The sequence below is a fragment of the Lepisosteus platostomus genome, chromosome 7 (genome assembly GCF_059453375.1).
Source record: "Lepisosteus platostomus isolate fLepPlt1 chromosome 7, fLepPlt1.hap1, whole genome shotgun sequence".
NCBI lineage: Eukaryota > Metazoa > Chordata > Actinopteri > Semionotiformes > Lepisosteidae > Lepisosteus > Lepisosteus platostomus.
In genome coordinates this window covers 16,510,895-16,524,301 of record NC_142617.1, presented here as the reverse complement: position 1 = coordinate 16,524,301, position 13,407 = coordinate 16,510,895, and the positions used below count along the sequence as shown (strand labels likewise).

General features: G+C 38.6%; 1 protein-coding gene and 2 long non-coding RNA genes across 3 annotated transcripts; 1 reads left to right on the top strand and 2 right to left on the bottom strand.

Annotated features, from left to right (window-relative positions):
• Positions 1-175: 175 nt before the first annotated feature.
• On the top strand, positions 176-13,146 carry stoml3b (stomatin (EPB72)-like 3b). The gene is made up of 7 exons (XM_088639516.1): positions 176-329; positions 3,524-3,627; positions 4,425-4,497; positions 5,254-5,336; positions 5,793-5,996; positions 9,562-9,696; positions 11,902-13,146. The coding sequence occupies exons 1-7, from the start codon at positions 275-277 to the stop codon at positions 12,094-12,096; spliced, it is 849 nt and encodes a 282-aa protein (XP_088495642.1). The 5' UTR covers positions 176-274; the 3' UTR covers positions 12,097-13,146.
• Positions 6,546-7,007, bottom strand: LOC148658393 (uncharacterized). The gene is made up of 2 exons (XR_015940063.1): positions 6,919-7,007; positions 6,546-6,731 (listed from the first exon to the last, which is right to left on the bottom strand). It is a non-coding gene; the product is annotated as an uncharacterized LOC148658393 (long non-coding RNA).
• Positions 7,659-8,218, bottom strand: LOC148658392 (uncharacterized). Its single transcript, XR_015940062.1, has 2 exons — positions 8,103-8,218; positions 7,659-7,834 (listed from the first exon to the last, which is right to left on the bottom strand). It is a non-coding gene; the product is annotated as an uncharacterized LOC148658392 (long non-coding RNA).
• Positions 13,147-13,407: the final 261 nt, after the last annotated feature.

Below are 13,407 nucleotides of genomic sequence, written 5' to 3'. Positions count from 1 at the left end.
GATTTGAACCCTGAAAGATAACTTCTGCATTTAAATAAACAGATAGACCATCTAACAACTGTTGAGTCCTGCCTCCCACAGATTTTCCTGCAGTCACAAGACAAATTTGCATCACTTATCAGTGGTGAGGTCTAACCTGTTTCACAGCCACTGGCTGAAGTGTATGGAAACAAACCCAGCCCAGTTTTTTTTTTCTTTAGGCTACGCCTTTAAAAGCTCTGTGTTTCCTCAGTCTCACAGAAATGACATTATTCTGTACCTCTTAGATAATCGTATGGAAATGGAAGGGAAGGACAGAGTAACAGCTCAGAGCAGTCAAAATTTAATAGGTGAGTCCCATTTCTTTGTCTAAAGTACAGATAAGTATCAATTATTCTCTTTTTTCTCCTCATGCTATTCTTGGCATTGGCAGCATAAGCTTAAATAACTGTTATACTGTTATAAATAACTACTACTACTGGGTAGCACAGTGGCATGGTGACTGCTCCTTCTATGTGGAGTTTACATCTTCTTCCTTATACCCGGTGCTCTGATTTCTCCTCACAGTCCATACATTTTGCTGTCTAGGTTTATTAACATCTTTAAATTGTCCCCTGCATGTGAGCCATCTAATGGCCTGTTCTGGGTGACCCTGCCTTGTTCCCATTTTCTGGAGGGTGAAGCTCTGTTTCGCCATAAGCCTGTATGGGATTCCCCAGTTATTGAAAATGGATAATAATAAAGTTAAACTCATAAATTGATTTTCAGTCTTATCCTATATTACTCATTGAATTAGTGTTGGAATTGTTGGGGGAAAAAACATATAAAAGACTGCTATGCAAAAGTTGTAGACATTTTGCATTGTTCTGAGCTTTCACTCTGTATGTTTTCTTATTTTTGTGGATACACGATTCTGTGGAAACCAGACTCTTCGGACTTTTAAACATTCCGGTCAGTGTCAAGTAAAAGATAAGCTTGGTTTTGTATTGCCAAAATTAAGCTTTATTTAGAGCAGCTGAAGTTGTTATAATGTACAGTATAAAATGCTCATGGAAAGTGTAGGTAAATTGTTACTGTTAATAATAAAAGTATATTATGTACCTTCTGACTTGTCATAAAAGAGTATTGCATAGTAGTGTATATGAACAGTAGCTATATGAATAATTATTAATTTCACAGTGTTTCAAAGCAGAGTCTTATAAAGAGACTTTTAATTTGACATTTAATCAAATCTACCATGACCAGGATAGTGCTCACTTTTTATAACACCACAGACTCTAAAGGGTCAGATCTGTTTGCCTGTTAGCATGGTAGTATGAAAGTTTAAATTTTGATACTGTAATAGATGTATTTATTGAATTGGATTTGCAATGGATTTCAGATGTGTCTCTTCTTTTTTCTGAGCACTTTTAAAATTAAAAATCATTTTAAAGAACATTTTTTCTTTATTTTATTTTTGGTTAGGTTGTGACATTGCTCTGGTCATACTTATTTTTATTAACAAAATAATTTACTTAGCCTATACTTCCTTATATAATTGCGCAGAAGGCAATAGACAATTGTCTTCCTTGAGCAAACGTAACGGTTTTTCAGTACACCTAATAAAATATTTTCCAAGTACACAGGAACTGTACAAAGCCCAAAAGGGAAATGCTTCACTTGATGTCTGATAGTATGTAAAATGAACACTTTTATAGTGTAGATCTGCTCTGATTCCACTTACAGCCTATTTACCTGTGCTTTTGATATCTTCTAATTAATAAAGAAGTCAGCTAAAGTGCTGGTTTGAAAACAACTTCATGATTCATCTTAAGTCACACGGACACACAAACAAAGCAAGGAAAATGACACTTTTTCAAAAGTACAAGGTTTAGGCAAAAACATTGGACAGGGAAATTTGAGGAAACCTTAGTTCCTAGAGAAACCTAGCATCAAGACAGGAAGAATGTGCAAACTGACCTTTGAAGTTCATATTCCCTTATCAGTGTAAGTGTGAGGCCTGTAAGTAAACAAAACCATGTGACATCTGAGTTAATGCCCAAGGCATACTTTGAAACTGGATGCAGGCTTAACATTTTGAAATACATAGTTTGAGGTTTCCATAGGGTAAATCACTGAACAGTAATAAAAAACAAACCAATAAAAATGTATATCCTATCCATATGTACAGTAGTTGTGTTTAAGATCCATTTGGCATTTGGCAAGCAGCCTTTCTTAAAACTTTCAGACATAAGCTTATCCATACCCTCATATACCATATATACCCTCATATACCAAAATCCAAGACAAATTCAGTAAAGGCTGTAGTTCACTAGATTATAAAATCTATATTATATGAATAAGAATTGTTTTAAGGTATGTCCTGAAATTCATTTCCAGGAATCTCTGCTAGCCAGAAATTATGGGCTGGCTCCCAGAGTTAACGTTTTCATTGCTGTAACTCAACCTTCTCCTATGATAAGACTTCCTGTATTGTCCCAGGTGGGAAATTTGTTTTGCAGACAGGTAAAAGACATAACACAATACATAATACATTTAACACAATATTACCTATCAACAGATAAGAAACATAAGATAAAAAAGTCAGCAGGTTTAATTAGTCCTTAAAATTTAGAAAGACTAATAAAGAAGTTAGGTCATCACTGAGTGAAATAGATGCATTATACTGTACAAGACTGAAACCATTAATTATGTTGTTCCTAGTCACAAATTTTTCATCAGTTGGTCAGTCACGTGTCTCACAGCTATTGACCGACTACAGTACTTAATTAACAAGTGAATACACTGCCTTCTCCTGAGCATCTCAAAGTAATGCACCATGACTCTTGTTAAAAAGCGTAAAAAGTAAAAATTCAAGTAAAGTATTTCTGTTACAATTCATGCACATCTCAGTGCTATAAATCGCATCATAGCAAAAGGCTTAAAGTTACAATTAATGTGTCTGACCAACTTAAACAAATATACAGAATATGTACTAATAATATGTACAAATATGCATACAGTACAGTAAGCCTTGCTAGACAAGGAGCTTAATTTAAAATATTGTTACAGGCTGAAGTAGGTGTCAATGGAGGTGTCTAAGACTAGATAAAGTGTAACACCTGGTAGTGTCAACATTTCCAGCTTCAGAGCATGTTTGCTGAGCTACTGTAGGATCCAGAGTCTGTGATCAAAGCAATTATAAAGTTTACCCTGGTTTATCTTTAGTGAATTAAGTTCTGCGTAAATGAAGGAAGGAAATGAAGGTCAGACCATAAGAAAGAAATGTTTTAGGAATAGTTTGAATCTGAAGTTTGAGCGAGGTGAGAGTTCCTGCTTCATGATCATCTTTCAACAAAAGATCAGCCTCCATCACTATCCCTAACAGAGTTTGCTTTTAGATACTGCTAACCACGATGTCAGAGTATCCTGTTTCCATCTTGCCACTTTAGAAATGCTGTGCCATTTTTACATTAATATTTCACATTTTTATCCACAGCTTTAATGTAATCATGTGATTTATGATTTATTATTTATTCTGTTTATTTTTTTTTCCAATTTTAAGGGGAGGAAAATAACGGACTGGGATGCTGTGGTTGGATTTTGGTTATCCTCTCTATTTTTCTAGTGATCTTAACCTTGCCAGTTTCCATATTTTTATGTTTTAAGGTAAGTCCTATAATAATAATTGCTTACACTTATATAGCACTTTTCTGGACACTCCACTCAAAGTGCTTTATAGGTAATAGGGACTCCCCTCCACCACCACCAATGTGTAGCATTAGTGGCAGCCATAGTGCGCCAGAACGCTCACCACACATCAGCTATCAGTGGAAAGGAGAGCAGAGTAATGAAGACAGTTCATAGAGGGGGATTGTTAGGAGGCCATGATGGGAAATTTGGCCAGGACGCCGGGGTACATCCCTACTCTTTTCGAGAAGCGCCCTGGGATTTTTAATGACCACAGAGAGTCAGGACCTCGGTTTTACATCTCATCCGAAGGATGGCGCCTGTTTACAGTATAGTGTCCCCATCACTAGGCATTAGGACCCACATGGACCACAGGGTGAGCGCCCCCTGCTGGCCCCACTAACACCTCTTCCAGCAGCAACCTTAGTTTTTCCCCAGGAGGTCTCCCATCCAGGTATTGACCAGGCTCACACCTGCTTAGCTTCAGTGGGTTGCCAGTTGTGAGTTGCAGGGTAATATGGCTGCTGGCTGTATGAGCTGAGTCTGTGACATTTTTCATCTAATATACTGTATTATTCAATCTGTTTATAGCAGTTTACTAAAAATCACTTGAATAACGATTTAATACATAATTTAAAATGTATTCTTTTTTGCTGAATGGCTGTTATTTATTGTTGTAATATTAAATATCATCCTATAAGACTTAAGATTTTTTAGGCTCATCCAGAGAGATCCAGCAAAACGAGTGGTTGATTCCAATGCTGTTTTTATTTTAGATTGTCCAGGAGTATGAAAGAGCCGTCATTTTCAGACTGGGACGCATCACCTCTCGGAAACCAAAGGGGCCAGGTGAGACATAAGTGGCTGATGCTAAAACAGTGCCATACATGACACTGACAGCAGCATGATCTAAATGTGAATTGAAACAAAAACCTGTGACTAAATGTGATTTTTCAGCTCCTGAATTGTACCATCCAAGACAAAAAAGGCCATATTTACTTTATATGTGTCATTTCATGTTTTTGTTCCTTCTTTTCTGCAGAAAATGCCCTTTTATAACATTTCAAGTGCAGCATCTTTCTAACTCAGCGTGAACACCCCTCCTGGTTGGAGTGGGAGCTAAGTGCTTTAGTTGCAGTGATTCATGGGTGAAAGTATCAAAAAGCTCCATCTGCAATCACAACACTACAGACTTACTGTATGACTTCTCAGTCCATACTTTTTACATCTACAATATAAAGTCTAAGCATCATGGACTGTACAGTGTATGCGCAAAAATGTGGATTGAGAAGTTTTTTTTAACCGTCTCTTTCTGTCAAGCATTGCACATATTTTAGTGATTGTTACTGAGCTAACCTTAATTTACTGCTTTACTTATCATTCAGAAGCAGTTTTTTTTAGATAGTGTCACTGTTATAGGCATCATTGCACATTTAAGATTCTTTTAATGTGTGGTTGGTTTGGGGTCTGAGACTTACAGAGATTACATATGGTATGTGTGGAATACTTCAGTATATTGATATTTCCTCTGGTAAATAGTAAAGATACCAGCATTGACCACTGATACAAGAAATGTTATTTTTTTGTTGTTTCTTTGTTTTGTAGGTCTTTTCTTTGTCTTACCATGCACAGATACCTTCAGGAAAGTGGATTTGAGAACAGTTTCATTTGACATTCCTCCACAAGAGGTACTGATTTATTTCACTCTTACACAATCACACAGCAATCCAGTGACCTTTGTTTGCATGGACGTATTTCTTTTCATCAAAGCTAAAGGGCTAAACGTTAACAAGCAAAATAAACACACATTTAAAAAAAGGGGGATGATATGTTAAGTATTAAATATCGAGATTACTGTATCATGTTGTTTTATGTCTAGTAAAAATAAAATAGTGAAGATGAGAAGTCTGGACAAAACAGAAAATATAATTAAGTAAGAATGAATTATGAAGAATGAGGAGTGATAGGTATCCATTTATCAAATCGAAGTTTATTTATCAAATGCACAACAGGACGGCGTGCAGCAGTAGTTGCTGGCAATGAAATGGCATCTACTATTTATACAGTAGATGGTCCGTTTGGCTTTGGTAGTAACTTCACTTGACTTAATAAATGCCTTGATTCCATTGTCTTCTGCCATTTAGATCCTGACTAAAGACTCCGTGACAGTGTCTGTGGATGGTGTGGTGTATTTCCGAGTGAATTCCCCTATTTCCTCGGTTGCCAATGTGACTGACGCTGACTTCTCCACGCGCTTGCTGGCTCAGACCACACTGAGGAATGTTCTGGGAACTAAGAACCTTTCTGAGCTGCTGTCCGATCGGGAAGGGATTTCCCATAGCATGCAGGTACTGTCTTAAAGCAATCACTCCCTTCCAGATATAGTTGCACTTTCAGTCACATTGTGGCTGGTAGCAGCTGTGGGTCCAAGCGGTGATGACGCTTTTGATTTAAAAAGTCGGTTTAAAGCAAATGGGTTTTTTTTTGTTTTTACATGATGTGGCAAACTCTATCCCTGAATACTACAATTTCAGGGTTTTGAATAATAACATACTCACTGCTCACTCGGGCTTATTATTCTTTGTCTTATAATATTTTAAAAACTTTTAAATGTTAGTATGTTGTGCTGTGAAATTGAAAAAGATTAAACACTATACTACTTAGGGTGATCAAGATAGTGGTAGACGTTACCATGGTTTGCGCCTAAAATAATAAAGAAACAGAAATTTCTTTGGCAGCACAGTGGCATAGTACAGTATGTATGTAACTACCACCTAGGGGAATAGATTTTATAAGCTTGTATATAAAATAATGAATACATATATTTCCATTTTGTGATGTTTTACTCTTTTCTTAAGTCTAAATGTTGAGAAATAAATTCAGTAGTGAACATAGTAATTTGGTATATAGAAAGTTTAATTAACATTAATAATAACTTTAACAATGACTGCAGTGACAGTCCATGTCTTTGTTTAAATCTTTTTGCTTTTTGCTCTTTTCTTCTTCTTCTCTCTCAGCTGCTTCCCTCTTTCCACCTTCTTGCATTATCTGCACAGCACTGAGGGTTTCTGGGGGGTTTCAGCCTGAAAGAGACAAACAAAAACAGGGATCAGGACAAATAAAAAACTAAACCATTCAACATTACCACATGTAGTTATGCACATCCCCTCCCCCCACCACACACACACAACCTAAAACTGAAGCAATTAGAGGGGCGTATTTTATTATTTTTTAGCATCATTTGTTTAAACAATTGAGGCTTTCTGTTACCTTTCTCACTGTGAGACGTCTCTTTGCCCATCTCAGCAGGCAGTATAAAAAGTGAGCTGTCCCAATGTAGTCTATTAGTACAATCAGCTGTTGGTTATTTCTCCGAACATTGGCATTTTCCTAAAGAATGCCCATCTACTCTCATCCATGTCCTCAACACTTTGGTGTTGAATTTTCAAGCCTTCACTTTCTGTCTTCACCTTTTCCTCCTGTACAAGTAAGACAGGCTCATCATCAACCAGAACGATATTTAATTCTCCTTCTTTGTCATTTTGAGGGGATCCATTCTTATCCAGTGGGTTTTGCCCTGCTGGTGCGATCTCTTCCTCAGGTTTTGGCACAAGAGATTCTTCTGGGTCTTCAACCAGAACAATATTTAGCTTGTCCTCTTCAACATATGGAACCAACCCATATTTGTACAGTGGGTATTGTCCTACCGTTGTAAGGACAAAGGCCAGCAGTAACTTTGCACAGAACTGAAGTTCCATCCTCACTCTGTAAAAGCAAGAATGCAAATGCCTGGTTTAGGTTCCAGTCATGACTTTCTGATGATTGGAACCTTGATGTCATGATGACCTCACAATGGCAGAGCATTCTGTAGGTCTTTTAAAAAATGCTCATGATTTTTTTTAAATCTAAGACCTAAAGAAATATTTAACAAATATACACATACAGGTAGTTCATGATTTATACAGGACATCTTTTTGGAATAAATCTGTAGAAAAAAAGATCAAACACAATTGTAATGTATATAGAAGATTTATTAAACATTAATAATAACTTTAACAGTGACAGTCCATGTCTTCATTTAAATCTTTTTGCATTTTGCTCTTTTCTTCTTCTCTCTCAGCTGCTTCCCTCTTTCCATCTTCTTGCAGCATCTGCACAGCACTGAGGGGTTCTGGGGGGTTTCAGCCTGAAAGAGACAAACAAGAACAAGGATCAGGACAAATAAGACACTAAATCTTACAAAATGGCCACATCTAATTACATGCTGTACCTACTGTACTCCAGCCCAATCCTGAGGCAATTTAGTTGGGCATTTCTTAACAATATTTATCATTGTGAAACTAAATTTACCTAGCTGAAAATAAAATTATACCAAAACAATACAAGTCACCATAAATCTGACTTCAGATTCCTTTGTATTTTGAATAGTTTAGGCAATTAAGGCTTTCTGTTACCTGTCTCACTGTGAGACGTCTCTTTGCCCATCTCAGCAGGCAGTATAAAAAATGAGCTGTCCCAATGTAGTCTATTAGTACAATCAGCTGTTCTCCGGTTATTTCTCCAAACATTGGCATTTTCCTAAAGAATGCCCATCTACTCTCATCCATGTCCTCAACAGTTTGGTGTTGAATTTCCAAGCCTTCTGTTTCTGTCTTCACCTTTTCCTCCTGTACAAGTAAGACAGGCTCGTCATCAACCAGAACGATATTTAATTCTCCTTCTTTGATATTTTGAGGGGATCCATTCTTATCCAGTGGGTTTTGCCCTGCTGGTGCGATCTCTTCCTCAGGTTTTGGCACAAGAGATTCTTCTGGGTCTTCAACCAGAACAATGTTTAGCTTGTCCTCTTCAACATATGGAACCAACCCATATTTGTAAAGTGGGTATTGTCCTACCGTTGTAAGGACAAAGGTCAGCAGTAACTTTGCACAGAACCGAAGTTCCATCCTCACTCTGTAAAAGCAAGAATGCAAATGCCTGGTTTAGGTTCCAGTCATGACTTTCTGATGATTGGAACCTTGATGTCATGATGACCTCACAATGGCAGAGCATTCTGTAGGTCTTTTAAAAAATGCGAATCTTTTTAAAAAATCTAAGCCTATGTAATTTGATACTTAAAGATTTATTTAACAAATATACAAATACATATAGTTCTTAATTTACTGTATATAGCAGAAATGAAAAATGCGGAATAACTATAAAACACTTAAGAATACAAGTAAATAGTGAAATGTGTATTGGGTCCACTCCCTGAAATCCAGAATAAAAACAATTACACATTTTATTTGTGAATGAATACTAATTTACACAAAGTCATTTTTCAACTGTTGAAAACACAACGGGCTTGTGTTGGTGGTTGTTGTTTATTGCTGAGCAAGATGAATGAGTCGTTTTTACATAGCTTTGTCTGTGGAAGGAGAGTTTAAATCTGAGGAAACACTTTGTTTTTTCTTAATTTTACTGGAGAAAAATAGGCTGTTATTTTGATTCAGGTCACATCAGAGAGATCTTATCCTCTTTCAATCTACGTTGTGTGATAGTTTAAGCCTGGGGGAGCCATGTGTCATGTACACAACTTGTGAAGTTGTATGTCATCACTAGCCTAGTAGTATTATATTTAGATACCAAAGTGTTACCTTACATTTGGAAATACAGTTTGCTTTATTAGTGGTGACATGAAATTCACTGGTGAAAAAGAAAATTGAAGGCACTGAAGACACCTCCCTCTCTAACATAAGTCTTGACACAATTTCAAACCTTCTGTCCAGTGTCACCAGTGAAATCATATCTCCTCACAGCAGCTTGGGCTTTAGTGACAAAGCATTGTCATCCCATTACACCACACTGTAGATCCCTTGCAAGGCGGTGGTCATTTCCTGCCCCTCATGCTTCTGGTATCTGTTCCATTTCTAGGTGTCCCTGGATGAAGCCACAGATAACTGGGGCATCAAGGTGGAGCGTGTGGAGATCAAGGATGTCAAACTGCCTGTTCAGTTGCAGAGGGCTATGGCTGCTGAGGCAGAGGCAACCCGGGAGGCCAGAGCCAAGGTAGAAATAAAACCCAGGACAGCTCCTGTCCCAAGTTAAACTGTTTATTCAGCTTCCAACAGCACTGGCTCATTACGTCCAGATGTCACAGGTTTGAACCTGATTCATGACATCAGTCTTCTGTGACCCATGTTCCCTACACCTGGTAGAGCAACACCGTGGTAGGGTGGGGAATAGTTATCTCCAAGTGAAACAGGGCGAATATGTTCACACCAGCTGTTACGGATTGAGGTCTGAAGTCTGTGTCGGGTCTTGTAGTAGACCCTATGCGATGCGGTAAGAGCTGGAGAAAACTGGAGGCATGGTATAGGAAAATAATAGTGACAGTCCGTGAGACAGTGAGCGGGGGAGACAAAGAATGGCATCCAAATCTATGCCGGTCTGAAGGCAGGTCAGGGCACAGTCCGTCAACAACAAATCCATCCTCTGATGCGACAAGGTTCAAATCCCCGGGAAGGGGGAAAACACAAACTCACGCAAAACATGGAGGTTCTAGGGTGACGGGGCGAGATCCTCCAGACCCCGGGCTCAGGAAACAGGAGGTGTCGGGGATGAGGCCTATGCCCTCAGGAGACGGACATAGGGTATCCTGGTGCTAGGCGGGCCTTATGACATCCTTACCCTAATGTTGAGCCTGAGGACTGGAGGAGCTAGACTTTAAATAGCAGTACGCTAACTGCTAAATAACAGGGTACACCTGGGGAGCTTAGCAACAATCACAGGATTATGGGAGTAGTGGAGCGCCCTCTAGGGGAGGAATGTGGGGCGTGACACCTGCAGGCTTGAGGTGGTGTCTGTAAGAGATGCACCTCTCCTCCACAGTTTTAATCCGCCAGTCAGACATTGTGAACTCTACAACAGGGGAAAAGTTCACTATGACAGTTGGGAATGCCAGAGGAATATCTCTGCAGGTCTTCATTTTCTCTGAAATTCCCATCAGAACCATGATTAAAATATTTATGTTGCTCAAGTATTTGCACTTGCACAGTTAAGTAAAACAGAAGCAATTCAGTTCTTCTAACTGTTTGGAGGCGAGGAGACATTATTTAAAATATTTAGTTATTCTCTTCTGGTAGTATTAATGCCATAATTAGTGTACTGTATGTAAGATTTATCAACTCCTCCCTCCAGATGAATTGGCTTGCATTTTGCAATTTGCTGGCAATACTCTGGTGCAGAGTATCTTCTGTTTAATCTACACAAAGTTTTACTATGTCTGTTTACATGCAACACATTAAATGTTTTACTGCAGTTGGTAGGTTTTTTGATAAGAGGGCTGTTTCTAAAAAAAGTGCAACCAGGTAAATATTTGAAAGTGACAAACAACACAGAGGCACAGTGGAGAGAGGGCAACATTTTATATACGTTTAGATGGTTGTATGTTGGAGACTCTAAGATATAAGTGATTCATAGTGAGGAAGGATAAAAATCCACTATACACTAGGCATGGGGTTCAGATATTGTGTTTTATGTACAGTATGTTCAAGATCTGGGAAATATACCAGACTCCAGCCTAAGTAAGGTAGCTTGAAGGGTCTGAACACATTACAAGCTCACAATGACTTCAGAATTAGAGAAGGATGCTTTATGATAGAAAAAGCTAAACAAAAATATAGTCTGTTACTCTAACAACCCAACCACTGTACACACCCCAAGCAAGCCCTTAGCCCTTTTGAGTACTGTATGCGTACAGACACTCCTCACTAATAATTTAATCAATTAACAATCATCAGTGACATTTTTTACAGATAATAGGGGACTTTATCTTCCTCTAGTGGCAGTCCATCTGTAATAGTAATCCATCCTGGATTGCCTGCCACTTAATCTACAATCTAGTCTCTAACCTGGACTCCTGTACTAAATCAAGACTGCTTTTAGCAGATTAAATTCGGATTCTAGTAGAAATCATTGTCCTCTGAAAGCATGATGCCTAATAGTTTGGCCTAGGATGTTTGTTATATTGTTGTTCATCAGAAACCGTCTTTAATTTTCATTCTGTTTTCATTTTTCATCACTCTTTAAAGCAGCAACCAAAATCTACCTTGATATAAATAATCTACCACAGTATTTGCACCTCGTTCCGCTTTATTTGAACCAGCTGGAAACATAACTTTTCCGACAAAACAGATCCTGTCGCAAGCAACCGGGGGATGTCCTCGCGAGCAGCATGTCCTGTGTTCGCTAACGTCGTCTCTTCTGCTCTAGGTGATCGCAGCCGAGGGAGAAATGAACGCGTCCAGGGCCCTGAAGGAAGCTTCTCTGGTCATCTCTGAGTCCCCTTCTGCCCTGCAGCTCCGTTACCTGCAGACCCTCACCACCATCGCCAGCGAAAAGAACTCCACTATTGTCTTCCCGCTGCCTGTGGACATACTGCAGACCTTCCTCTCTAAGGGAAAGTGAAGCCAAGCAGGCAAGCCTGGGACACCCTGGGCATAGCCAGCAGGACAGAAATGAAAAGGAGAGCAATGATTACATTGGCTCATGAAAACTAAGAGACACTGGGAATTGTTCATAATTGTTATTAAATAAGCTAATTTACCTTTATTATACTGTACTTTACATTCACTGTTTACTTTACAGTACTGGCCCTCAAACCTGACACTCAGAAACTGTTGAGAGCTCTGTCTGAATGGCATGTTAGGAGTGGTCCTTTACCGAAGATGTGAAATATTATACGGGAATTTCAGTTTACTTTCATTTTATGAAATTGGCTGTGTACAGTTTAAAAATATTTCTACTGACTAATGTCTACCACAGAATACGACTTCCCTACAGCTGCTCAGATCCGCTACTCTAATCTGAAGCAATCTTGCCAAACCTGGCATTCAAAACAAAAAGCTAAGGACCATTTCCTTATTTCTTTTCTGCATTTCCATAAACAGTACCCCTTGTAATTAAATACAGAATATTTAATTAGCTAGATTTTAACTCTATTGAGAGATGTCAGATTAACTCACCAGCTTGACAATGCAGGCAAATGACTGGCTGTCACTGCACAGACAATTATCCCTTTGAAAAGATGTCTTACATACAGCTAGCTCAGAAGCTTCACCCTGACTCTTTTTCAGTTTTCATGCCGTATGGGGAGAGAGATAAAATTTGTACATCTCTGTGGAGTTTGCAAGGTCCCTCTGCATTTGTGCAGGTTGTTGCCAGTTTTTCCAGGTTCCTCCCATTTCCCCCCAAAAATGCTGGATCGGGTTTGTTTGGCTTTTCCAAATTTTCCCTCCAAGGTGTATCCCCATGATCAAAGGGCTGGTCTGTGCACCTTCTTCCCCAGCTATGACTGGAGAAACCTTGATGCCTCTCTCCTATGTGTTATATGTACTGGAATTTGCAGAGAGGAATGTTAGTACAGTACATATAGTATGATGTGCTCATTTTCATTTTTAAATTAAATGTTCAACCATTTCCTTTTTATTTTGCAAATAAAACATACTCTCGGCTGTAGCCCCGCAAGCCTCCACTGCTCTTTTGATCCTCACTGATATCGCTGTTTTACACCCCTCCAAGATTAAAGCACTGTATTGAAGGTGTTTGTCCTAAACTAATAAAGGGCTCTACAAGAAAACTGACAAGCAGCAGCACAAACTTTTAAAGGGGAACTGCAGTCCTGACTTTTCAGACTGGTTATAAATAAACAAAATAAATTCATTGACACTATAGAAACATTTTACAAATTTCAAAAGTACTATATAGACAGCATTGTTG

Bases quoted from the DNA above. Each gene is read 5' to 3' on its own strand.
- stoml3b (XM_088639516.1), top strand. From the start codon at position 275: ATGGAAATGGAAGGGAAGGACAGAGTAACAGCTCAGAGCAGTCAAAAT. The intron at 4,498-5,253 runs GTGAGACATAAG...TTTGTTTTGTAG, and splicing joins TCGGAAACCAAAGGGGCCAG to GTCTTTTCTTTGTCTTACCA. The intron at 9,697-11,901 runs GTAGAAATAAAA...CTTCTGCTCTAG, and splicing joins CCCGGGAGGCCAGAGCCAAG to GTGATCGCAGCCGAGGGAGA.